The sequence below is a fragment of the Desmodus rotundus genome, chromosome 8 (genome assembly GCF_022682495.2).
Source record: "Desmodus rotundus isolate HL8 chromosome 8, HLdesRot8A.1, whole genome shotgun sequence".
NCBI classification, from domain to species: Eukaryota; Metazoa; Chordata; class Mammalia; order Chiroptera; family Phyllostomidae; genus Desmodus; species Desmodus rotundus.
Window position 1 is genome coordinate 94,746,600 of NC_071394.1, and position 26,099 is coordinate 94,772,698.

Here is a 26,099-nt window from a genome sequence, read left to right on the forward strand (position 1 = left end):
TGTAATTTCTCATTTATTTATGATTTTATTTATTTGGGTTCTCTCTCTTTCCTTTACATGTTTGTCTAGAAGCTTGTTAATTTTATTTATCTTTCCAAAGAACCAGCTCTTAGTTTTAATTGATCTTTTCTATTGTTTTTTTAAATTCCTAATTTATTTCTGCTCTGATCATAATTATTTCCTTCTTTCTGTTTTCTTTGGGTTTCATTTGTTCTCCTTTTTCTAGTTTCTTTAGGTGTAGAGTTAGATTGTTCATTTGGGATATTTCTCTTTCCTTGAGGTATGCCTGTATAGCTATGAACTTTCCTCTGAGAACTCCTTTCGCTGCATCCCATGCATTTTGAAAAGCTATGTTTTCATTTTCATTTGTTTCAAGATAGTTTTTGATATCTTGTTTGATTCCTTCTTTGATCCATTGGTTATTTAGTAGCATGATGTTTAGTCTCTACATATTTTTTTCCAATAGTTGATCTAGTTTCATGCCAATGTGTTTGGAAAGGATGCTTGATATGATTTCAATCTTCTTGAATTTATTGAGGCCTATTTTTTGATCTAATACAGAATCTATTATGGAGAATGTTCCATGTGCACTTGAGAAATATGTTCATTCTGAAATTTTGGTATGAAATTTTCTGTAAATGTCTATTAAGTCAATCTGGTCTAATGTGACATTTAAGGCCATTATTTTCTTATTAATTTGGTGTCTGAATGATCTATGTATTGATGTCAGTTGGGCATTAAAATTCTCTACTATTATTATTTTACTGTGGATTTCCCCCTGTGTTTATTAATAATTATATATTGAGGTGCTCCTATGTTGGGTACATAGATATTTAAGATTGTTATATCCTCCTCTTGCACTGACCTTTTATGGTGCGATGTCCTTCTTTGTCTTTTCTGACATGTCTTATTTTAAAGTCTATTTTGCCTTGTATGAATAGTGCTACCCCAGCTTTCTTTTCATTTCTATTTGCATGAAACATCTTCTTCCACCTCTTCACTTGTGGTCTGTACGTGTCAATGAATTTGAAGTGAGTCTCTTTTAAGCAGCCTAGAGATGGGTCACGTTTTTAAATCCATTCAGTCTTTTATTGGTGCATTTAATCCATTTATACTTAAACTAATTATTGATAAGTATATGCTCCTTATCATTTTGTTAATTGTTTTTTGGTTGAAACAGTTCTCTGTTTCTTCTTCTCCTGATCTCTTCCCCTGTGGTTTGCTGGGTTCCTTTAGTGCTTTGTTTGAGTTCCTTTCTCTTAATTCTTTGTATATCTTTTGCAGATTTTTGGTTTGTGGTTACCATAGGTTTTATATATCAGCAGCAGTCTATTTTAATCTGATAGTGACTTAAGTTTGAGTATATTCTGTAAGGATGACATTTTTACTCCCCCTCCATGCTTTATGTTACTGATGTCATGTTTTAGATCTTCCTGTGTTGTGTCCGGGAATGTGCTGCAGGGACCTGGCAGGTAGACCAGAACACCTGGATAGAGTCCCCTGCCCACCCTATGGAATTGGAGGGGGATAAAACAATGGCACTTACTGGCAGTCCCTGGAGAGCTCCCATGGCTCCCTCGCCTTCTCTATACTGTCTCTCTTTTGTTGTAGAGAAAGTGGTCTTGTGTGGAAGAGACCTCTCTGTATCCTCCATGTGCTGGGTAGTTTTGAGAAGCCGGGTTGGAGCTGAACAGGTGTCCATGGCTCCTGGGCCACTAGCTTGCTGGGTAGGAGCGACTCCTGGCAGGGAGGCCAGGGGTGTGTGGTGTCACTTTGTTGTTCCTTCTTGCTCCCTTTATTTGTAGGCAAAAGGCTCTGGGCAATGTAGCTGAGAAAGCCACCCTCTGAGGAGATCTTGCAGGTAGGCCAAAGCACCTGAATAGAGCCCCCACTGCCCTATCAAAGTGGAGGGGGATGTAAACAATGATGCTTACCTGCTTCTCAGCCTTAGCCCAGAGAGTTCCCGCAGCTCCTGAGAGCTCCCAAGGCCTCCCAGCTTTCCATATACTATCTTTTTCTCTTATTTGTTGTCCAGAAGCTGCACATTCAGTCCCAAGTTTTCTTGCAGGAATAATTGTTCTCTATATACATGCATATTTGGCAGTCACAAAAAGCTAAGAACCATATGATTTCACTCATATGTGGGACACAAAACCAAAACTCGTGGACACACACAGCAATGTAGTGGTTGCCAGAGGGAAGAGTGTGGGGAGTGGAGGAGGACTAACATATGGTGACAGAAGATAGTTTGACTGTAGGTGGTGGGCACACAGTGCAATATACAGATCTAGTATCATAGAAATGTACAGTTGAAACCTTTTTGGTCCTATTAACCAATGTCACCCAATACATTTAATAAAAATTAAAAAATATATTTTTTTCTCATAGCAGGGGTGAGTTCAGCGTCCTCCCATGCCACCACCACGTTGAATCTCCTATTGGTCTTTACTATATGCTAAATTTGTTGTGCATCTATCACTCATTCATTCCCCTTAGTTTTTCCTTGAAGTGAAAAAACAATCTTGATTTCCCATCCGGATAAGAATACCTTCAAAAAAGACTCACAGAATTCTACAGAACAACCATATGGTTTTCCAACAAATAAATGGTTCAAAAAATGGGGCAGAAAGGGGAAGCTGTTATAAAAGAGGCTTAAGAGACACAGCAGTCAAATGCCACGTGGGAGACTTTGTTGGGACTGTCATTCAAACCAACTGTGCAAAGGCATTTTATTAACATAATGGGAGAAATGTGAACATGGATTGGGCCTTAGAACATACTAAGGAGTGTCTAATTAGGTGAGATAATGGCATTGTGGATTATGTTTTTTAAAATCCATAACTGTTAGATTCTTACTAAAATGTTTTGTGCCCTGGCTGGTGTAACTCAGTGGGTTAAGTGCTGGCCTGCAAAACACAGGGCCAGTTCGATTCCCAGTCAGGGCATGTGCCTGGGTTGCAGGCCAGGTCCCCAGTTGGGGGTGCGCGAGAGGCAACCACACATTGATGTTTCTCTCCCTCTATGTCTCTCTCCCTGACCTTCTCTCTAAAAATAAATTTTAAAAAATCCTTTAAAAAAAGTTTAAAAAAGTAAAATGTTTTTGTGTGAAATGATATTGTATCTTGGATTTACTTTTAAAACATCCCAGAAAAAAAAGACATTGAGAGAGACATAAAAGATTAGCAAATATTGATAATTATTAAAGTAGGGTGATGGGTACATCATTATACTTCTCTCTACTCTTGTGCATGTTTGAAATTTTCCATAATAATAAGTGAAAAAGAAATTCACAGAGAAAAGGGAGAAAGGAAAATGTTGCACGGGGCTGGTTGTGCATTTTATGAGCCGATTGCAGAGATAAAATATTTTATTTATTGGGTACTAGCCCATCTTGGAGGGGCAGAGAGAGAGAACTGTTTTCTGAACCCTGTTGACTTTCCTGGGCGGTCTCCAGTGAGGCAGAGTTAAAGACTGGGAAGAGGGGTGGGGAGATGGGACCAGGGTGACAACAGGGTCAGCAGGAGTGGCAGCTGGGTGGGGGATGGCTAAAGAACATGAGAGGTTCAGGAATATGTTGGCTGACCCCAGAGGCCCCTTTGCACCCATCTGTCTTCCCGATGCCCTCCATCTTCGGTCTTGCGAGCCTACAAGAGTCTTTCATAGCCATCATCATGAGATCTTGATGTCATCTGCAAAGGGCTTATGATCCCTCCCCACCTTTAACACCTTTAATGAGATGTAACTCGTGTACATAAAATTCACCTGCTTAAGGTGCACTATTCAGTTTTCAGTATATTCGCAAAATCGTGCAACTATCACCACATTCAATTTTAGAACATTTTCATTACCCCCAAAAGAAACCCGTACCAATGAGCATTTGCTCTCCACTCTCCTGCCCCCAGCTCTGGCAACCACTAATCTACCTCCTCTCTCTCTATGGATTTGCCTATTCCATAAAAAATCCAATTGTATATAGTCTTTTGTGATTGGTTTTCATTGAGTGTGTTTCTATGTTCATTCACATCATAGGTTAAGTTAGCACTTCATTCTTTTTATTGCTGTGTAATATTGCACTGTATGGGTGTACCATATTTTATTTATTATTCAGTAGTTGATGGACATTTGGGTTGTGTCCACTTTGGCTCTTATGAATAATACTCGAACAACACTCATGTATAAGTTTGTGTGTGAACATATGTTTTAATTTCTCTCAGCTGTATATCTATCTAGGAGTGGAATTGCTGGATTACAAGGAAACACACTTTTTGAGGAACTGCTAGACAGTTTCCCAGAGTTGCTGCACCATATGATCTCCTTTTCACAGACAGAAGACTGAGGCCCAGAGAGGGGAAGTGTCTTATGCAAAGCCACACACTGGGTTAAAAAGCAGGAGCTAACCATCGAAATGGTCTCAACTCCTGGTCCCCACTCTCCTCTGATCTCATGGCCACCTCCCTGTCACCCTCACACCCCCCAGGCCCGTTACCCCTCCACTCCTTTCTCCGCCCAGCAGCAAATCCCTTCACATCAGTCCTTCCCCAAGGCTTCCACTGCCACGTCAGGATCAAATTTCTCTCTGAAGGATGATTTACAAGCTCTCTGCCATCTGGCTCTGCTCATGGAATCGTGTTTTTCTTTTCTTTTCTTTTTTTTTTTAAAGCAGCTTTACTGAGATATAATTAACACACCAACTATTTAAAGTGTACAACACTCATCATGTCTTTTTTTAAAAAAAGATTTTATTTATTTTTAGAGAGAAGGGAGGAAGAGAGGGAGAGAAACACTGCAGTGAGAAACATCGATTGGCTGCCTCTCCCTGCAATGCAACCTAGACACGCACCCTGACTGCGAATCGGAGCCCTGACCTTTTGGTTCGCGGGACGACACTCAACCGAGCCTTTTTATTCTCTCCACTTCAGGGTCACTGAAACAGGTCTTATTTCAGTTTTGTGAAAACACCCACCACCTTTGCTTCCGAGACCTTGCACACATTGTCACCTCTCTTTGTATAGTCTTTCCTTATATTATTTCCCTGGCTCTGTGTATTTCCTTGTGACCCTTCACATCTTGAGATGACACTTCTGCTAGAAAGCCTTCCCTGTCTACCCAGGATGGTTTGACGGTCACTGGACAGGGGCATTTCGTCCTTTTGGGAACATTCCAGACAGTTTGGGTGACTAAAGGGTAAAACACTATTGTTTTTTCTTGCCCAATACCCATGCCATTTTCTTCTGGCAACTATACCTGTTGTCCTTTAGGGAATAATTCCTATCCCATCTTCAATTCTTGTAATTTAGGTGGGGCTAAACAGTTTCTGGAATTTGCACATGACCCAGATGTCAATTACCCTGATTTGTACTGAAATTTTTCAGAAAGGGGTGCTTTCTCTTCATTGGGGTTACTAAGCTCATGTCTCCATGAGCACAGACTGCCTGAAAATATAGAAAAGCATACTTGAGAAAGAAACTATGCCCCAATGACATTTGAGGCCCTGGATCCAGCTATACCTGAAGCCGACTGACCACTGGACATTTTATATATTGATTTTAGAGGGAGAGAAGGAGGAGGGGAAAGAGAAACATCTATTTGTTGTTCCACTTATGTATGCATTCCTTGGTTGCTTCTTGTACGTGCCCTGACCAGAGATCAAACCTACAACTTTGGCCTATCAGGACAATGCTGTAACCAACTGAGCTACCCTGCCAGGGATGGGCATTTTAGTTGAGCTAATTTACATTTCTTTTTTTTAAAAAAAAGCTGGTTAAGCCAGGTTTAGTTCAATTTCTATCACTTGCAACTGGCCCAAACTGAACTCCAAGAAACGCACATGATAAGCATCACTCCCTGAACTTGTGTACTGGTTCTGAGAAGGGCCTGCTAAAACAAATGGCTTTTCCTTTTGACTTGCTGGTGCCAAGCACACGGGCATTCACCGCCAACATGAAGGGTCAGAAAAGTCTCACATTTTACCCACCCAAATTTGCCACAGGGAAAAATACAAACTGTGTGTGGGAAGAAGCAGCAGACTGAAATGCTCTGAGGATGACTTGTGGGAACAAGGATGACATCATTCAGACATGTGTCATTCACTGCATTCTACCTCAATCTTGATCTTTCTGTATATACCACACCACTCCCTCTACCCCGGGATGCAATGAACTGTGGACATTGTAATCTGTGGGCCTTTGCTGGTTCTGTCCCCTCTGCTCAAGATGCTCTTGTGCACTGAACTCTTTCAAGATCCTCGTCAAACATTAGCTCTCCTGTGAACCCTTGGTCCTTTCATATTTTGTTTAAGCAACTACTTTGTTTTTTTTTAATTCCCCAACATTAAAAAAAAAGATTTTATTTATTTATTTTCAGAGAGAGGGGAAGGAAGGGAAAAAGAGGGAGAGAAACCTCAATGTGTGGTTGCCTCTTGCACACCCCCAACTGGGGACCTGGCCCACAACCCAGGCATGTGCCCTGACTGGGAATCAAACCAACAACCCTGTGGTTTGCAGGCCGGCACCCAATCCACTGAGCCGGGGCTAAGCAACTATTTTAAATATCTGTGTTTCTTACCCTGGGTCTATGGGTCACTATGAATAGGCTTTAGGGGGTCTACCAATGCACTTGGAGTTACCTGAGAAATTGTGTCTGTGTCCACATGCATTACTCTGGAGAAGTCAGAGCTTTCATCAGATTCTCAAAGAGCTTCTGTGACCCAAAGATTAAGAACCACCCATGTCTTATGTGTCTCATGAGTTCATCGAGGGCAAGGATCACACTTTTCCACCTTAGACTCTCCAGTACTGCTCCACAATCGACACTCTTAACTATCACAAGGGGTTAATGACCCACAGAAACAACATTTTTCCAGGCAAAGAAAACAGGATGGTTTAATTTGTAGAGTCAAGAGTTGTTTGTTCTTGATTACAGCTTTCAACATGCAAATTACATTCCAGTCTTAGTACTGAAACGGCACCCGGCCACTTCCCTGGGAGTTAATCTAGACAGAATGATTCCTGGGCAACCCTTAACTATGCCTGCCCTCAATCGCCCTCTTTCCCTTTGTACAGTGACACAGAAACTCTCTTACGCAGAATAACTGGGAAATACAGTCTTTGATTCAACTGAGAAGCCATATACGGTACAGCACCATTGATTTGTCAATGGACTCGATATATTTTGAACTCCAGATCAAGACCTCACATTATTTAACCTGTCTTTAATGATCCCAAAGGCACTTGAGAATCCGGCAGTGTCTCACTGTCACCGATTTTCACTGGACAGTATTCTGAGATAGCAATGTTTTGCTAAGTCTGTCCTGGCCCTGGGTATTCACTCTGAAAAAAGTTTATTTGAATAAGGTTTTGACCCCTTTGCTCTTTGTTATTCTGTAGGCTCAAAATGAACAACACAGGGAGCTTCACTTTCTGCTCGTCCACAGTTCTTAAATTTTTTGTAATGAAAATGTATTATTTGTGTAAAGAAAGTTATAAAAATACTAACAAAAAATAAAAGGTAAAATACAGGGTGTGTGGATCCCAAGAAAACAGGAGTCTACTATGGTTAGAAGTCAGGCTGACTACACATAATAATTAGGTATAATTGACAACACCTTTTCCAAAGACTGTATTTTTGCTAAGTTTTATATATTATCACTAGCTTGAGTTTTCCCCCTTTCTCTGAATTTCATTACTAGAGTCACCAGATGGAAAATTTAGAACATTTTAAAAATAGCTCTTTCTGGGTAAGTCACCCAGCACATATTCCTCTAGTTTCAAACATAAAGGGGAACCGGCTCAGACAAGAATGATCCTTGCTGCACACCCGCCAGCTCATGCATCCTCCTTTTTATTCCAAGAGGCTCCTGCTCAAATGAAAGTTACAAGGTTAAGCACTACTCCGAGTTCCTGACACTGCTAATTCCTGCTCGGTCTTCAGAAAATAGAGGTCTGTAATTCCTTTTTGAACATGCCTTCAAAGTGGAGGTCTTTAGCCATGAGTTCCTCTTCGACATCATCGAGGGCCCACTGGTGATCTGTCAGCTCCAAGGCTTCCCACTCTGTCTGCAAAGGAAAGAACACCAGGGCAGGGAGAGAGGGTTTCTAAGAGCAGTGCTGACCTTTCACGAGCAGCTACTCTGGGCCAGGAGCTGGGTTAGGCTACTTACATGTATACACTCATTCGGTCCTATGACGTAGGTGCTGACATCACCCCACCCACTCCCAACCCCAATTTACAGACAAGGAGACTAAAACTAAGAAAAGTAAAATATTTGTTCAAGGTCACTGGAGCTAGTAACTAATTACATTTCTCACATAGTCTGTTAATGCTGAATACTTCGCCTTTAATTAGTAGGCTTTAAATATATGCTTTATGAAATTCAACATGCAATACAAATGTTAGCTCATAGTTGTGTTCTTTAAAAAAAAACCCGTATTTCTCATGGGATAAAATTCACCCTTTTTAATATTCAGTGGTTTTTAGCATATTCACAAAGGTGTGCAACCATCACCACTACCTAATGCCAGAATACTTTCATCACCAGAAAAAGAAACCCCATATCAAAGGGCAGACACACTTCCTTTTCCCTCTCCCACAACCTCTGCAACTACTTCACTTTTTACATGTTTGGATTCGTCTATTCTGGACATAATTCCGTGGCCTTTTATTACTGATTTTCAAGGTTCTTCCCTGTTGTAGCCTGATTCAATACTCATCCCTTTTTGTGGCTCAATATTCCATTGTACACATTCCACTCTCCAGGCACTGTACACAAATACCAAAATGCTCCAATTTGTTTATCTGTACATCAGATGATGGACATATGGTTTGCTTTTTTTTTTTTTTTTTTTTTTTTGACAATTATGACTAGTAGTCTGTAGTCTGAACATTCCTGTTCAAGTTTTTGTGTGGACATATATTTTCAATTCTCTTGGGTATTTAAGCATGAAATTGCTGAGTCATATGGTAATTATTTTTTAACTTTTTGAAGAAAGGCTAAAAACTGCTTTCCAAAGTGGCTTTGCCATTACCACCATACATGAGGGTTCCAATTTCTCCACATCCTTGTCAACACTTGTTATTGTACATCTTTTTCATTATGACTGTCTGAGTGAGTGTGAAGTGGTATCTCATGGTGGTTTTGACGGGCATCTCCCTGATGGCTAACGATGTTGAGCACCTTCTCATAAGATTACTGCATTTTTGTATACCTTGTTTGGAACAATGTTTATTCAAAACCTTTGCCCATTCTTTAATTGGGTTGTCTTTTACTGCTGAGTTCTAAGCGTTTTCTGACAGCTTTTTATTTTGAATACTAGGCCCTTATCTAGTACATATTTGCAAACTTTTTTTCTGATTCTGTGGGTTGTCTTTTCACTTTCTTGATGGCGGCCTTTAAAGTACAAGTTTCTATTTTGACAAAGTCCCATTTATTTATTTTTTCCTTTTGTTGCTTGTACTTTTAATGTGATATATGATAAGTTGGTGCCTAGTCTAAGGACATAAACATTTACACCTATGTTTTCTTCTAAGAGTTTTATAGTTTAGCTCTTATATTTAGGTCTTTGACCCATTTAAAATTTTTTTATTAGGAAATTTTTTATTGTGGTTAAAAAAAATATATAATTTGCCACTTAACCACTGTAAGTATATAATTCAGGGGCATTAATTACATTCACAATGTTGTGAGATCACTTTTTATCTCTAAAATTTTTAATCCTCTAAAACCCAAACTCTGAGCCCAGTGTTAAGACTATTCTTTTTTCCACTCAATTGTTTTGGCACCATTGTCAAAAGTCAATTGATATGAGCTAATTTCTGAACTCTCAATTCTGTCCTCTCAATTCTGACCTCTCAATTGATCGGTTTGTCTATCCTTATGCTAATCCCACTGTTTTGACTATTGTACCTCTGAAGTAGGGTTTAAAAACCAGAAGTCTGAATCCTCCAACTTTGTTCTTATTCAACATTGTTTGGGCTACTGTAGGTCCCTCTATTTCCCTATGAACATCAGGATTAGCCTGTCAATTTTTTGCAAGGAAGGCAGGTGGAATCCTGATAGGTTTAACATTGACTCTGAGGACCAATTTTGGGAGTATTGCCATCCTGACAATATTAAGTTTCCTAATCATTCATTCAGGCATTCTTTAATTTCTTCAACAATGTTTGTAATTTTCAGTGTACAAGTCTTGCATTTCTTTTGTTAAATTTATTCCTTAGTGTTTTATTGTTTTTGATGCTATTGTAAAAGGAACTGTTTTTTTAATTTCAGTGTCAGATTCTCTATTAACAGTGTGTAGAAATACAAGTGATTTTGTACATTGGCCTTGCATACTAAAACCTTGCTGAATTTGTTTACTAGCTCTAATAGATTTTTTGGGGAGGAAGGATTCCTTAGGATATACAAGACTATGGCATTTACAAAGATAGCTTTATTTCTTCCTTTGTAACCTGAATGCCTTTTACTTCTTTTTCTGGACTAAATTCCCAGGCTAGAACCTCCAGTACGATGTTGAATAGTAGTGGCAAGAGTAGACATCCTTGTCTTTTTATTGATTGATTGATTTTAGAGACAGAGAAAAAAAAAAAAACGTCGATTCGTCCTTGTATTTATATATACATTCATTGGTTGATTATTGTATGTGCCCTGACCAGTGATCGAACCCACAACCTTAGCGTATCAGAAAGACACTCTAACCAACTGAGCACCTGGCCAGGGCTGGACATCCTTGTCTTGTTCCTGATCTTAGATGAAAAGCTTGCAGTATCAGTGTGATGTTAAGTTGTGGGTTTTTCACACAACCTTTCAGCAAAACGAGCAAGTTCCCTTCTATTTCTAGTTTCTTATGAAGAAAAATTACTGAGATTTCACTGTATAAAAATTATATATGAATTTTATAAATTATAAAATTATTTCATTAAAAGGCTCTATTTATTGATTTTTTAAAAATATAATTTATATTGATGTCTACAGGGTCCTAAAAAGTTAAAAAATATGCCAAATGTTTACCTGGTGCCTCTGAGGGGACTGTTTTTACAGCTTCACTTACAGTGTAGATTAAATTTGACGAGCACTTAAAAACCAATGAAAGTACCACGAATCTTCAATTTCCTTAATAGATGATTCACTATTGAATCATCTATTGTCAGGAAAAAGGGACATATAAACTAAAATACATTTTTGCTAAATTTAAATTTAAATGATGGAACAACACATACTACACTCACTTCAGGGAACCCATCTTTAAAGTGACTCTAGTAAACACCTTTTGGAGCTTCAGTAAAGCTGGAACAAGTGGATGTACCTTGAAAGCCTTGTTGGTGTCTGCAGGCATGGCCATGGCTGCTCCAGTCATCTGCTCCTGCATCATCCGTGATTGGTCAGCGGCTGCAGGGTGAGACGTACCTACATGAGTGCCAGGGCTCGGCAGTACACTGGGGAGGAACAGTCCTTACACAGGACTTGCAGATGCTCAGTAGTGAGTTAGAGAACCATGTGACAGATTCACTGACTGGCCCTACCTCACACTGGCTATGTGACCCTGGAAAAGTCACTTTACCTCTCCTGAAAAAATGGGGATGAAAATGCAGGAGAAGAAAGGTAACTAAAGAAGCACTAAACTTCAAACTTAAGCAATAACAACAGCCACTGGTTCCTGAACGAGTGCTAATGCCAAGTGCTTCACTAAATGCTTTATATATTCTACCTTATCCACTCCTAACAACAAACCCCGAAGTTAATGATTAAAGTTCCTATTTTACAACTGAGGATTAAAGTGGTTAAGTGACTTGCCTGATTTCGGCAAGAAATCTACCAGGGGTGTCCAACATGCAGCCCAGGATGGCTGTGAAAGTGGCCCAACACAAAATCGTAAGTTTACTCAAAACATGATGAGAGTTTTGTGATAACATGTCACAATGTATTTAATGCATGGCCCAAGACAACTCTTCTTCTTCCAGTGTGGCACAGAGATGCCAAAAGGTTGGACACTCCTGCATGAACTAACTGATCAAACCAGGCCTTCCTTCAGCTTCAGGTTTACAGGCTTACATTGCCAGGGCTGCATCCCTACTTGTACGTATCACACTTTGGGACACTATGTATTGTCCCTGTTATTGCCATGGAGAATTAAGACCTTCAGTTTGACCCTGGAATTTTTTTTAAAATTTATTTTTAGAGTGAGGGGAAGGGAGAAAGACAGGGAGAGGAACATCAATGTGTGGTTGCCTCTCATTCCTTACGCCCCCAAGTGGGGACCTGGCTGGCAACCCAGGCATGGGCCTTGACTGTGAAGTGAACGGGTGACCCTTTGGTTCACAGGCCAGCACTCAATCCACTGAGCCCCACCAGCTGAGGTTGACCCTGGAATTTTTAAAACTGTTTCAGAATACCTTAGAAACTTAAAAATAAGTTTAAAGAATAAAGCATTGTATTTGCCTATGCTAACCAATAGCACAGCCTACATGATTTTTCTGACTACGGCATGGATGATTCATCTATCATAGTATTTGTTTATTATCCTCACCAGAGGCTTTTTTTTCCCCCATTGCTTTTAGAGATAGAAAAAGGGAGAGAGAGAAACATTGACACAAGAAAGAAGCATCAACTGGTTGCCTCCTATACGTGCCCAGACCAGGGATTGCGTGTGTCCGAACCCACAACCTTTTGGTTACAGTACAATGCTCCAACCAACTGAGCCACACCAGCCAGTGCAGAGTATTCGCTTATGAAATCTGACGTGCTCCTTACCATTATCTTGGCCCAAAATCAGAGAGTAAATGCTCCGAAGCCCAAATACATTGAGGAAGTACCAGGATGCAGAACTCACCCTAAAGCAAAAGTGAAACAATGTAAGTAGTTATGTCAGAATTATTGTAGTTCATGCTTTTCTAACTCCCAAAGTTGTCCAGAATATGTGAAGAAATCACCTGGGGTAAGCTATATTCATTCAAAGCACAACCAAAAATGAAATACAAGTTGTGAAGGCAGTCTTACAAATACTTAAAGATTACTGTAAGCAAACTGTTAGACTTATGTAATAAATTCTGCCTTCAGTAGCAGGAACTGAATTCACATCTGGAAATCAGGGAATGTAAGCTTTGCTTACTTTTCCTTTCCTACATAATGGGTTTTGGGTTTTCAAACCATTTATTTTTAATTATAAAAACAACACACTTGCTATAAATAATGAATGCAAACAGTACAAAAGTACATAAAATAAAAGTCCCGAATCCTGTTCTCTAGCGGAAATCACAAGTGTCAGTCGGTTTCATATTTAAGGAAAGGATCAGAAATGCCCTTCAGGAAAGACTTGCAATACTGAAGACTGCAGCTACTGGGAAGGCCGTTCCAAGTTTGGAACTTTATCACCAAAGCTTTCCTTAGCTTAGATTTCCCACCCTGCCCTCACAAAATAAATATGCTCAGATATAGTAAGACCTGAAAGGAAAATGAGAAATGATACAGAGACAGAAAGAATCCACACTTTGTTCCAATACTTGAGTCACACAACAGCAGGGGTCTATTCTGGTTACTCCACTGGCTTGCAGGTAAGTAAACACCCTATCTCTATATAATGCTGTAGGTCTAAATCTAGCAGTAAGCTGGTTGTATACCCGTCTTCGAGTCTCCTTTGTCCACACGAGCATGTCGGTCACAGATGCTAAGAAAAAATTAAGTTTTTCTCGCTTATAAAGTTTTTGCTTAGCTCAAATGAGTCTGGAAGGTCAAGGTTTAATAAAGTCATGACACTCATAATAACTATAGCCTTTCTCTAGTGGAACTGTGCACAGCTAAGAATTTCCCAGCACCGGGTCCGTCTTGCCCCTCCCATACAACCAGAGACTGCTTTGCTCACTTCAGGGAAGTTACGACTGGTGACCCCACTGCTCATTCGTCTCCTCCTCCTCCTGTCTGGCTCCACTTTTAACACCAGTCTCTGGGAAGCCATAGACAAGACAGTCAGTCTGGAGAGACCACGTGCAGCAGCAGCACTGGGTTCCAGACGCTATAGCAGTATTCTAAGAGCTTTTCAGATTTGGAGTTTTATTATTCTGCTATAAAAAAACAGAGTGGTAAATAAAACATGAGTGCTGGATTTGGACAGACTTTGTTGTCTTAAATCTCAATTTCTCCACTTATTTCATAATATGTGAAATACTGGACATGAGGGTAAAAATAATATATGGAAAACACCTAGCACAGTGCCCGGTACCCATGAAAAGAATTCATGTTATTACTAACAGTAATGTATTTTGGAAAAAATAATATAAACATCCACTCCCATAAACTCCAAGGGTATTGTTAAAAGGTTTGCCTGGCCAAAGTTTCTGGGTTTATCTTTTAGTTTTTTGGCAGTGAATACATCTACCCTTGCACTCCTAAGATCCAAGCAACTAGAGAAAAGAGGCCGACACATTCTGGTCTTTCACTAAGACTCATATAAAAGTTGCTATAATCAACCCGTGTCATTTTTGAGTGGAGTTTCAATGAGAAAAACTCCAAAAACCTATTCCGGTAAAATATGCAAATTGGAAATCCTATTCTTTAAGAAATACCAGTTTTAGAGTTTGACTTGTGTTTTTATTTTATAAAGGAAAGTTCTTACCAGGATGCATCCAGTGTGAGTAGTTCGATTCCTTGCTGTAGCATAGGCTTAAAACGGAGGGTCAGTGGAAATGGGACCTTGGCTAGCAAAGAAAGAAAAAGTTCACAATTACTCCTAGCCTCTTTATTTTTAGAAGAGTTTAGTTGTGGATGTATATATTATTTCCCAGTGTCATACAGTTTGTTAAAAAATTTCTTCTGAAGAAGTCAGTCAAATGGCACTCCTCCATGAATACCAGCTGACCTATGGCTTAAGCAGCAGGGACTCAAACTGAGCTGTGACCTAAATCTCAAAAGAAACTTGCACTAATCTGTGGAACCTAAAGTGGAATATATATAAACAGAGAACTGCATTACTAAGAAACCAAATTTACTCAAATCAAATCAAAACAACTTATAAACAACAAAGGACTCATCCCAACACTTAAAAAATGAAGTCAAAACAGAAATGGGCTTCCCTTTATCCTACTCAACTAGAATACTAAATCAGTATCAGGTACAAACTAGCAAACCACTCGTTTGAATCCATATTAGTAAAAAAGCACTGACATTCTGAACTTACAGTTTACAATAAGAGCCAGAAAAATCATAGCATATATATATATTTTTTGTTATTCAAAGGATGTTACCAGTTTCCACTACAAAACATAGAACCCATGATGTTAGTACTTTGATTTCTTTGAACAGGGAGAAGGGAAAGGAGCACAGATGAAATAAACCTTGAATCTTGTCGGTGGTAACTTACTTGTGACAAAGCCTGAAAATGTCATGTTGATCCATCCACCAATAAGAATCATAGGAAGAACATTTGTTACATTGCCTTTCATCATGTCTGTGAGCATAGTGGGATCTAAGATGAAAACAAAAGAGACCAGCACATTTTACCACTGTTGGCAGAGACTCCCTCCTGATTTTCTATAAATTTTAAATTTATTTGATAATTATAGTAGTATCAGTTCATTGTAAAAATTCAAATGACATGCAAACAGGATATAGATGGTTCCTCTGAGTGTACTCCCTAAACATTTGTAACTGTTGAGGATCCCTCCATCTTTTTATTTACATGCACACACACACACACACAGTAGCTTCTCTCTATATATGCAACAGAGGAATACTATGCTTACCATCCTGCTTCTTAATTAAAAAAAATTAATATATTGTGAATGCTATTTCCACATTGGTATAATATCTCCCTCATTATTTTTAACGTCTGCTTAGGAATTCACAATGTGGTCAGTCATCACTATTGGGTAGAACTATAGGTTGTTTCCAATTTTTTCTCCAATAAACAAAGCTGCCAACAACTACCTTGTACATAGTCTGCATGTTTCAGTGAGTGTTTCTGTAAGAGAAACTCAAACACTTTCTAGGGTCGGGGTTTTGAATTCTGAAAACTGGACCGATACTGTCAGACTGTCCTTCAACAACAGTGAGAGGGCCTAACTGCCCATGACCTTGGCAGTAGCAGCTTTGGTCAAACTTTTTAATCTTTGGCAATTTAATGGGATGAAAAGGACACCTGGTTTTACTTTGCATTTCATAGATTTCAGTGAAGTATCTTTTCATACATTTATTGGTGTTTTTTGTTTTTAATTTTTATTGTTATTCAATTACAGTTGTATGCCTTTTCTCCCCATCCCTCCACCCCACCCCAGTTGAACCCACCTCCCTCCCCCATTTATTGGTGTTTTGTTCCTTGTAGGTTTTCTAAAAGACTTATTAGAATAAATTCTAGTACCTCCTGTCTGGGTTTAAAATAACTGGGTATTTCACCTACAGAAATGGGTATAAAATGAGAGGACAGTCAATACAGGACAGTAAGTTTTATTTTGCTTTAAAGACGCTGTGTTTTTCACATGGCTATAATCAGTGGAAGTGATTAAGTCTGTTAGAGCGAAAATTATAGGGTGGGTCAAGAAATCATGTCTGACAAAGAAATAGCTGGTCTGGGGAAGTAGTGAGAGCTTCTCCGCATCCAAGCAGAAGCTGGGTGGCCACTGTCAGCCACAGGAGCAGGCACTGGCAGCAGCCCCAGCTTTTCCCGCAGTGTGCCACAGAGCCCTGCGTGCTGAGGAACAGAAAGGGAGAGAGACCCAGAGAAAAATGGCTCTAGCCTCCCAATCCCTTAGCTGAGAGCTCTTTTTTTTAATCCACTTTACATACTGGGGTTCCCAGAAGATGTATTTCAAAAAGAGAACTCTACTTCCCCAAATCCCTGTACCAGATGACACCTAAGCTCTCTTAGATCACTATCTTCCACAATTTGTTCTTCTACAAATCAAATGACATCCTTCCAGTCCCTCTCATCCCCTCACTCATGCTGAAAATCTTCCTTAAAGATGAGAGAAGGGAATTAACATACCAGTCATAGGAGAAGGAGGCACTACCTTCCTTTTAGTCTTTTTGAAAAATCCATCCTCCGGGTTGTTGAAGTAATATTTTCGCGTCAGGAAAGACTAATAGAAAAGAAGAGCTTTTTAATCTCAAAACTGTGGCATAGCAAATTGTCAAATTATTCCCCAGAGGTTTAGTCAGAAGGCCCTTGGAATATGCTGGTATACTAAGAGCTGACAGCCTACTTGGCAGCTGAGCTGACACTTTAGCTGAGTCACATTTAAAAGCAATTTCCTAAGAAGGGCGAGGTCACGGTGACAGCAAACACCACTAGGCCACAGCTTAATTCCTGACTTGCCAACCTTCAGTTTTCCCCAAAGAGTCCCTTATAAAACATTCAGATAGCTACTGTCCTGAACAGTGAATCGTGGGGCTTTTAATAAAAGATGTACCTGTTTGGGAATGTATTTTCCATTTTCCCTGAGGACTCTGCTTCGAATTAGGACTTGACTGAAAAATACAAACAAGACAATGAGATTTTAAAAAGTGAAACACTAGAAGAAAATGAGAGAATAAAGTAGAAGACCTATTTAAACACAAGAGAGGGCCTATTTGGCAACAGTCCTGTGTGGAAACTTTTCACACTGCAAGTATCCTTAAAAACAATCTGACATATTTAACACCCAAAACAGGTTTTCAAAAGAGCATTTTTCAGAAGTGTCTGTGTTTCTGAACAAAGATTTCTGAGAGGCACATTTGGAACACTCAGCTTTCTCTCTCTATGAGCTAAGAGGGAGCTTTCTCTGAGTGAAAAGAGCAGCAGTCGAATGCCGCTCAGGTGATATAGGGGCAGGAGCAGGGAGGAAGGGTGAGGATTGAAGAACTAACTTTTTAAGCCCCATAGAGAAATGAGCCCAGGACTTGACAGGATTGGTATCTGACAGACAAGAAGAAATTCCACCCAATATTCAGACTATTAGTAAGCTCCAATAAACATTTATTATGTTAATAAAATTATTTGCTGACATTTGAACATAACTGATCATGAAAGATAATAGAGTGCAATACCACAAGTGGGTGGCGCTAAGATACAAACAGCAAATAGAACAGTGATCAAAATACTAACTTTTTCTAGGTTTTTAAAAGTTGTTTTATGGGGGAAAAAGCCTCCTTAGGTTAATGGAAATCCTTCATGAAAATTGGGGGAAAAAAGATTGTAGACAGAAATGAATATGAGAAAACTGCTTGGTTTAGTCTCTACTCTTCAGTACAACCAGCCTCCTCCCAGCAGTCAGCCAGTACCCCTAGGGTCCCCTTGTCACCTGATGCACACTCTAGCTTTCTCCACATGCTGGGAATTCTCTAGTGCCCCTCTCCTTCACCAAAGTCTACCCCAACATGACTTAACCCCTTCTTCAAGCTCCACCTTTTCCATGAAGCTCTTCCCTGTGCCTGGTGTTCTCATGGAATTCTCTGTGGTCTTTGCCCCTGACTGCTCCATGCACAGGCTTCTAGAGCTGACATGTAATATGTTCTGTTCCCTAGGAGCTGGTCTCAAGCTACTCAAAGTGTGGCCTATGTACCAATGCCGGTCCGTGATGAGGTAAGTACAGACACTGAGCATAAGGGTTTAGAAATGTTTACAGTCATTTGACATTGTCACAACATCCAAATACACGGTCTCGTATTTTATAAAAGCACCAGTCTGAGATAGATTGGAAATATAAAACTAAATAAATGGTCCTTCACCACAAGCAGTTTAAGTAGCACTGGGTCTAGAATAATGGGTAAAAATTTAAGCCCTGGAGTTGGACAGATAGGTTCAAATCCTGTCTCTGTCATGTATTAACTATGTAATCTTGGGTGAGATTCCTTATACCTCCATTCATATTCTGTACAATAACATACTTATCTTCATTGAACAAATACTTCTTGAGCTTCTGAGTGCCATGTATATGTTAGGTGATATAAACAAGTGATCAAAAAGCAAGTATTTCCTGAAGGTTAAAGTCTAGTTGCACAGAAAGACATTAATCAAATAACCACAGGAATAAATGTGTAAATTCACCTGTTATGTCCTATGAGGGAGAGATGGATGGTATGATGGGAATGCATAACAGGAATATTTGACTGAGTCCGCAAAGGCAAGGTCTTGGAGAAAGCTTTTCTGAGCATGCATGATTAAGTTGGAATCTTAAGGATAAGCAGAGATTACCTTGGCCAAGTGCTGGAGGGAACAGCATGGGCAAAAGCCCTGTGGCTGTAATAAGCACTATGTCTCTGAGGACCGACCTGAGTAAAGGCCATTTGGCTGGACGAAAGAGAACTCTTTTGGCAGGACAGAAAATGTGGTGAAAATGAGGCTTGAGAGGTAAGTAAGAGCCTGTCTATACAAGGCCACTTGGGACCCACTGTATTTTCTTTTTAATTTTGGCAAAAAACACATAACAAAGTTTATGGTCTTCACCATATTTGAGCACACAGTTCAGTACTGTTAAGCATATTCACACTGCTGTAAAACAACTCCAGAACCTTTTCATCTCGCAGTACTGAAACGCTATACCCCTGAACACTAACTCTCTTTTCTCCCTCTCCCTGCCTCCCCATAACCACCGTTCCACTTTCTGTTTCTATGAATTTGACTACTTTAGATACCTCACGTAGGTGGAATCATAGTTATTATCTTTTTGTACCTGATTGATCTTACTTAGCATAATGTCCTTAAGATTTATCTATGTTACAGCACGTGACTATAGGATTTCCTTCCTTTTTAAGGCTCCCACTGTATTTTAATCTTTATCTTCAGAGCAAAGGGGGAGGAAAGGGAATCCCTATTGCTGGAAATATAAACTGGTACAGCCATTATGGAAAAATGATATGGAGGTTCCTCAAACACTTAAAAATAGAACATATGATCCAGCAATTCCACCTCTGGGCACACATCTGGAGGAAACTAAATTACCATCTTGAAGCACTATCTGCCCTTCCACGTTCACTGCCGCACTACTCACAACAGCGGGACATGGAAACAACCTGAGAGTCCACTGGCAGATGAATGGATAAAGATGATGTGAAATATATACAAGTATTTATAAATTATACATAACTATAAAGATATACATAAAATAGACTATTATTCAGCCATGAGAAAGAAGGAAATCTTGCCAGTTACAATTACATGGATGAACCTACAGGGCATTATGCTAAAATGAAATTAGCCAAATACAAACAATGTATGATCTCACTTGTACACAGAATCTAAAAGAAAAACAGGTGGAACTTATGGCAACAGAAAAGTAGAGGAGAGAGTGGAGAATAGGGGGACTAAATGGGAATGGAAAAAATACAATAAAAATATTTAAAAAAAAAAAGTAGAGCAGTGGTTACTGGGGGCAGGAGGAGGTGGGGCGATGCGGGTCAAAGGGTGTAAGCCTTAAGTTATGAGATGAATAAGCTCTGTAGATTTAACACACAGCAGGATGGCTGTAGTTGAGATTTGCTGAGAGTAGACCTTAAGTATTCTCACCACCAGAAAAGAGGAAAAAGATAACCATGTGAGGTGATGTATGTGTAATTACCTGGATTGTAGTAATCAATTAACAGAGTATATGCACGTCAAATCATCACATTATACACTTCGTTTAGCTGTAAAATAGACTGAAATTATGATACAGGCTACAACATGGACATACCTTGAAAACATTATGGTAAATGAAATGAGCCAGACACAAAAGGATTGTCTGACTCCACTTACATGAAGTACCTAGAATGGTCAAATCCATAGAAATAGAAACTAGAATGGTGGTTACCAGTGCGAAAAGAGAATGGGGAATTATTTAATAGGTTCGGACTTTCTGTTTAGGATGATGACAATATTGTGTAAATAGATGGTAATAATGGATGCACAACAATGTGAATGTATTTAATGCCATGGAATTGTATGCTTAAAAATAGTTAATGGGCTCTGGCTGGTGTGGCTCAGTCGACTGAGTACTGGCTAGTGAACCAGTTCAATTCCCAGTCATGGCACATGCCTGGGTTGTGGGCCAGGTCCCCAATTGGGGGCATGCAAGAGGCAACTGATGTTTCTCTCCCTCTGTCTCCCTCCCTTATCCTCTCTCTAAAAAATTGATAAATAAAAAATTTTTAAAAGTTTTAAAAATAGTTAATGGTAAATTTTATCACAATTTTTAAGAGACCAAGAGGGAAATATTAAAGGATTTTAAGCTGAGTTTTTCACATATATTATCTCATTTAAAATGATTACTACTGTATTTGGCACAGCCTAAGCATAAGTCAACGGCATCTATTGTTTTCCTTTTGTATGTTTTACCACTTGGACTGTAACTTCTGAGAGTAGAGTCTTGACTTTGTCTTATTTTGTACCCCATAGCACACAGCACAGTGCAAGGTACACGGTGGGTGATCAATAAAAATTTGTTCACTGTACATAACCCAGGACTTCTGCAGGCAATGTGACCAACAGAAATTCAGCTACATTTCCTACGTGCTGCTGAGAAATTTTGTAGAATTGGGATTGCGAATTGTTACTCTGAGGCATTTGAACCCTGAATCAAGCAAGCTTAAATTATCCTGTATATTATAAACACTCAGTTTCTTAAACTGAGACCCACAGATATATTCTCTGAGATCTACAAATTCTACAAGAAATTTTTTAATTTGCACCTTCATTCCATTACTAAAAAATGGGCAAAGGACCTGAACAGACACTTCTCCAAGGACATACAGATGGCCCAGGGACATACAAAAGGATGCTCAGCATCACTAGCCATCAGAGAGATGCAAATTAAAATTACAATGAGATACCACTTCACACTGATCAGAATGACCATCATAAACAAATCAACAAACAACAAGTGCTGGCGAGGTTGTGGAGAAAAGAGAACCCTACTACACTGTTGGTGGGAATGCAGACTGGTATAGCCACTATGGAAAACAGTATGGAATTTCCTCAGAAAACTAAAAATGGAACTGCCTTTTGATCCAGCAATTCCACTGCTGGAATTATACCCTAAGAATCCTGACACACCAATTCGAAAGAACCTATGCACACCACTGTTCATGGCAACACAATTTACAATTGCCAAGTGCTGGAAGCAACGTTAAGTGCCCATGAGTAAATGAGTGGATCAAAAACTATGGTACATTTACATGATGGGATATTAAGGAGAAGAAAGAAAAAAGGAGCTCCTACCCTTTGCAACAGCATGGATGGAGAGCATTATGCTAAGTGAAATAAGCCAGGCAGTGAAAGACAAATACCATCTCATCTCACCTATAAGTGGAACCTAATCAACAAAACAAACAAGCAAGCAAAATATAACCAGAGCTCTGGCTGGTGTGGCTCAGTGGATTGAGCACGGGCCTGCAAACCACAGGTTCAATTCCCCATCAGGGCACAAGCTTAGGTTGTAGGCCAGGTACTGGGGGGGGGGGAGGGGGGGTGGTTGAGAGGCAACCCCACATTGATGTTTCTCTCCCTCTCTTCCTCCCTTCCCCTCTCTAAAAATAAATAAATAAAATCTTTAAAAAATATTTATCCAGAGACATTGAAATTAAGAACAAACTGACAGTAACCAGATGGGAGGTGGGAGGGGATAATGGGGGGAAAAGGAGGAAGGGTCGTCAGGAACATGTATAAAGGACACATGGACAAAGCCAAAGCGGGTAGGATCGAGGGTGGGAGGTGGGGATGGCTGGGTTGGGGGGGATGGTGGGGGGGGAAATGGAGACAACTGTACTTGAACAACAATAAAAAAAGTAAAATAAATAAAATTAAAAATAAATGAATAAAAATAAGTCTTTGTCCTGACAGGTGTGGCTGAGTTGGCTGGGTGTCCTTCCGCAAACTGAAAGGTTGCTGGTTAAATTCGCAATCAGGGAACAGGCCTGGGTTGTGGGTTCAGTCCCTAGTCAGGGTGTGGTACGAGACAACTGATAGATGTTTCTCTCTTACATTGATGTTTCTCTTCCTCTCTTTCTCCCTCCCTTCCCCTCTCTCTAAAAATAAATAAATAAAATCTTTAAAATAAATAAAAATAAGTCCTTGTACTGGTTATAAAAACAAAGCTTCTCTTTACGGCGGCAATTTGCCACTGAAAGACATTTTCTTAAAACTTTAGTTTTTAAAGTTAGTATTTCTCAAACTAGAGTTCTATATTCTTAAAGATCTGTTGGGTTTTTTTTTTTCCTTTCCAAAGAGTCAGTATATTCTTCAAGCTTGAAAACTACTTTTAATAAACATTCTATCTCAAATATGGTCTATTATATTTTATTTATGTATTTTTCAGTTTTGGTTTAATGCATTTTAGAAAACCTTTAATAAGTTTTGAGGCAGCAAAAGCTTAATTTAGGTCACCAAATATCCCATTTTGTGATCATTCAGGTAACTGGAAACTTATATACTGTATTTAGAGGAATGTTTTATAACTAAAAAACATCTTTTGCCTTGGACTTTGGCCAGTTCAGAATCACACAATCAGCATTCTACTCAAGCCAAATGATGATCTTGTGGGGTACAGTCACACCATGTCAGAGTTGGCATGATCCAATTACCTCACTTAAGGGATAGAGCGATTATGACCAGAAATGTTGAGTTTTCTTTAAAGTGGTGGTTCTTCATGTAGGTGGTACTGCCCTCTAGAGGGTCTTACGGAAATCTGCGGAACTTTTTTGAGTGTCAAAATGATGGGATGGAGAGAAAGAGTACATAACTAAGTATCCCTCAGTGCCGGGGACAGATGTACAACACTTTTCTGTGGCATCGGTTTCAGAACTGATCGGAACATACCTCCTGTAGATAACCTTAAGAAGTCAGTTCACCACAGAAAGGAAGGCAATAAAAAGATGTAAAGTGGAGAGAGTTCAGTCAGCATTTATTTATGTATCGATGCCAACAAATTGTTCTCATTTTACTCTCAAATTAACACTGAGATAGATCATCCTAAACCCATATTTACATTTGAAGAAAAGGGAGCCTGCAAAAGTTAAGTAGCCTTCCCCAAATAGCCAAAATAGTGAAATACTGCGCATGTACTTGCACCCAGGTCAGTCTCACTCCCAACTTAAGTTCTCTTGACTACAATTCCTGTCAGAGATTCTCTGTCACAATTTTTGCTCCTGGTTTACTATGTGGTTTTAGAGTGATGGTTCTGAATGATACCAGATACAAAGCTCCTTTTTATAATCGAAATTCATAATTGATGTACTCTACGCAAGACCATTAAAAAAAAAAAAGGCAATGTAATACTCTCTTATAACAATTGGGAGAAATAAAAGGAAAATAATTTTTTTTATTCTCCCACGAGGACATGCTTATTGATTTTAGAGAGAGGGGGAGGAAGGGAGGGAGAGAGAATCATCAAAACAGCTCCAGATTTGGGAACCAGAAGACTTGGTATTAGGTCCTGAATGTCAGTCACCATGTGTGATCATGGAACCACTTAAGCCTTAGTTTCTATAAAATGGGACAGCAACTACCTCACAGAGTTGTTCTAAATTTTAAATAAGTTAATAAATATAAGTGCTTAGTATAGTGCCTTGCATAGAATAAATGCTTAATAAATGTTGGTTTATTATTACTATTCTCAGCATAATTGAGAAGCACAACTGAAAATGATAGCAGTCCTTCCCAAGTGCCAGTCATTCTCGTTTTATGGTTATTATTTTTATCTTATTCACCTAGCACTTGTACTATTAAAAACTTTGTGTTTTCTTCCATGTCAACTCTTCTACTTATATAAGAAATCTTGAAATTACAAGCAAATGTAAAACTAGTATTACGTGCCACAAACAGAAAGTAACTGTTTAAACAAATACAATAAAAACAAAACAAAATTATTAAATTTTAGCTAGATACTGTTGTCTGTGGAAAGTTCTGAGCCTGAGGCTTCTCTTTGTTAAAAACGGAGATTTACAAGTGCTAGGGCCCTGGCTGGTGTAGCTCAGTGGATTGAGCGCAGGCCTGCGAGCAAAAGGGTCGCTGGTTCAATTCCCAGTCAGGGCACATGCCTGGGTTGTGGGCCAGGTCCCCAGCAGGGGACGTGCGAGACATAACCACACATTAATATTTCTCTCCCTCTCTCCTTCCCTTCCCCTCTCTCCAAAACTAAATAAATATTTTAAAAAATAAATGCTAGGGAAGTGTTAAGGACATAATAACACTTACTGAGGTAATCTCTGAAAACAATCAGAAGGATTGATTTAAAATGTTTATTATTTTAATATGGAGGGGGCACACGTGTAGATACCACCTAAAATCATCTCAACTTACCTCTCTTCACAGATAAATACTGTAATGAAGCACATGAGAAAGTTGCCTCCACACTAGCAGGGGAAATAATTACAACCCTCCACGACTCTATGGCAGTTTTATGTTTGCCAAGCATTGGTTACTTGGTATCTCAGCTGACCACCACTGTAGTTTGGTGAACGGAGTATAATCACATCCACCGTATCTATAGTTCCTACACCCAGGGTTGACAACTTGCCTAACAATATTAACAGCAACATTTTTTGAGCACTTAACGCGTCCCAGCTAAAGGTTTTATAGACATCATCTAGAATTTAATCCCCACCCCTGCTCTATGAGGCATATCCCGTTATTATCTCCATTTGACAGAAGATGAGAGTGAAACACACAGGTAACTCAGCCCAGGTCACCCAGCCAGTGGGAAAGCGGTAAACTGACTGCACTTTCTTGCCCAAGGTCACGGAGGAGTGAGGTCGCCGGATCCGGAGGGTGCTGACCTGTCGGAGACTTGTTCCTGGGTGAGTTTCTTGTCGCTCTGCAGCAGGATGGACACGTAGTGGCGGATCATGCCGACGAAGAAGGTGATGATAACGATGGGCAGGACCACCCAGAGGCGGATGTTGGAGTCGAGCAGCAGCTCAGGCCCCGCCATGTTCACAGAGCGCCGGTTCCTGGCCAGGTGTAGCTGGGTTTCGCTTCCCCCGGGCCCCTCAGCTGCCCCTTAAGCTCGTCTCCAAGTCTTCTCACACACTTAGCCTGGCTGGCCTGGCCCGACAACCTACCGCAGCCCCAGCCCCGGCGCACTGCCCCAAGCCGGGCCGCCCGGCCGCCCACTTCCGGCGCGGAAGTTTGAAGTCGCGGCGCGGCTCGGTGACATCACGGTGGCGTCGG

The 26,099-nt window shown here is 39.8% G+C and overlaps 1 protein-coding gene across 1 annotated transcript; it reads right to left on the reverse strand.

Annotated features, from left to right (window-relative positions):
* Nucleotides 1-7,631: 7,631 nt before the first annotated feature.
* On the reverse strand, nucleotides 7,632-26,034 carry EMC3 (ER membrane protein complex subunit 3). Its single transcript, XM_024556444.4, has 8 exons — nucleotides 25,706-26,034; nucleotides 17,389-17,446; nucleotides 16,965-17,058; nucleotides 15,345-15,449; nucleotides 14,601-14,682; nucleotides 12,743-12,822; nucleotides 11,298-11,380; nucleotides 7,632-8,054 (listed from the first exon to the last, which is right to left on the reverse strand). Exons 1-8 carry the CDS (start codon nucleotides 25,858-25,860, stop codon nucleotides 7,926-7,928), a joined length of 786 nt encoding a protein of 261 aa, XP_024412212.1. The 5' UTR covers nucleotides 25,861-26,034; the 3' UTR covers nucleotides 7,632-7,925.
* Between the last annotated feature and the right edge of the window lie 65 nt (nucleotides 26,035-26,099).

Excerpts from the sequence above, each read along its gene's own strand:
- EMC3 (XM_024556444.4), bottom strand. The coding sequence starts at position 25,860 with ATGGCGGGGCCTGAGCTGCTGCTCGACTCCAACATCCGCCTCTGGGTG. Across the intron at positions 17,447-25,705 it reads CAGGAACAAGTCTCCGACAG|TCAAGTCCTAATTCGAAGCA; the intron begins GTCAGCACCCTC and ends TGTATTTTTCAG. Across the intron at positions 17,059-17,388 it reads GAAAATACATTCCCAAACAG|TCTTTCCTGACGCGAAAATA; the intron begins GTACATCTTTTA and ends CTTTTCTATTAG.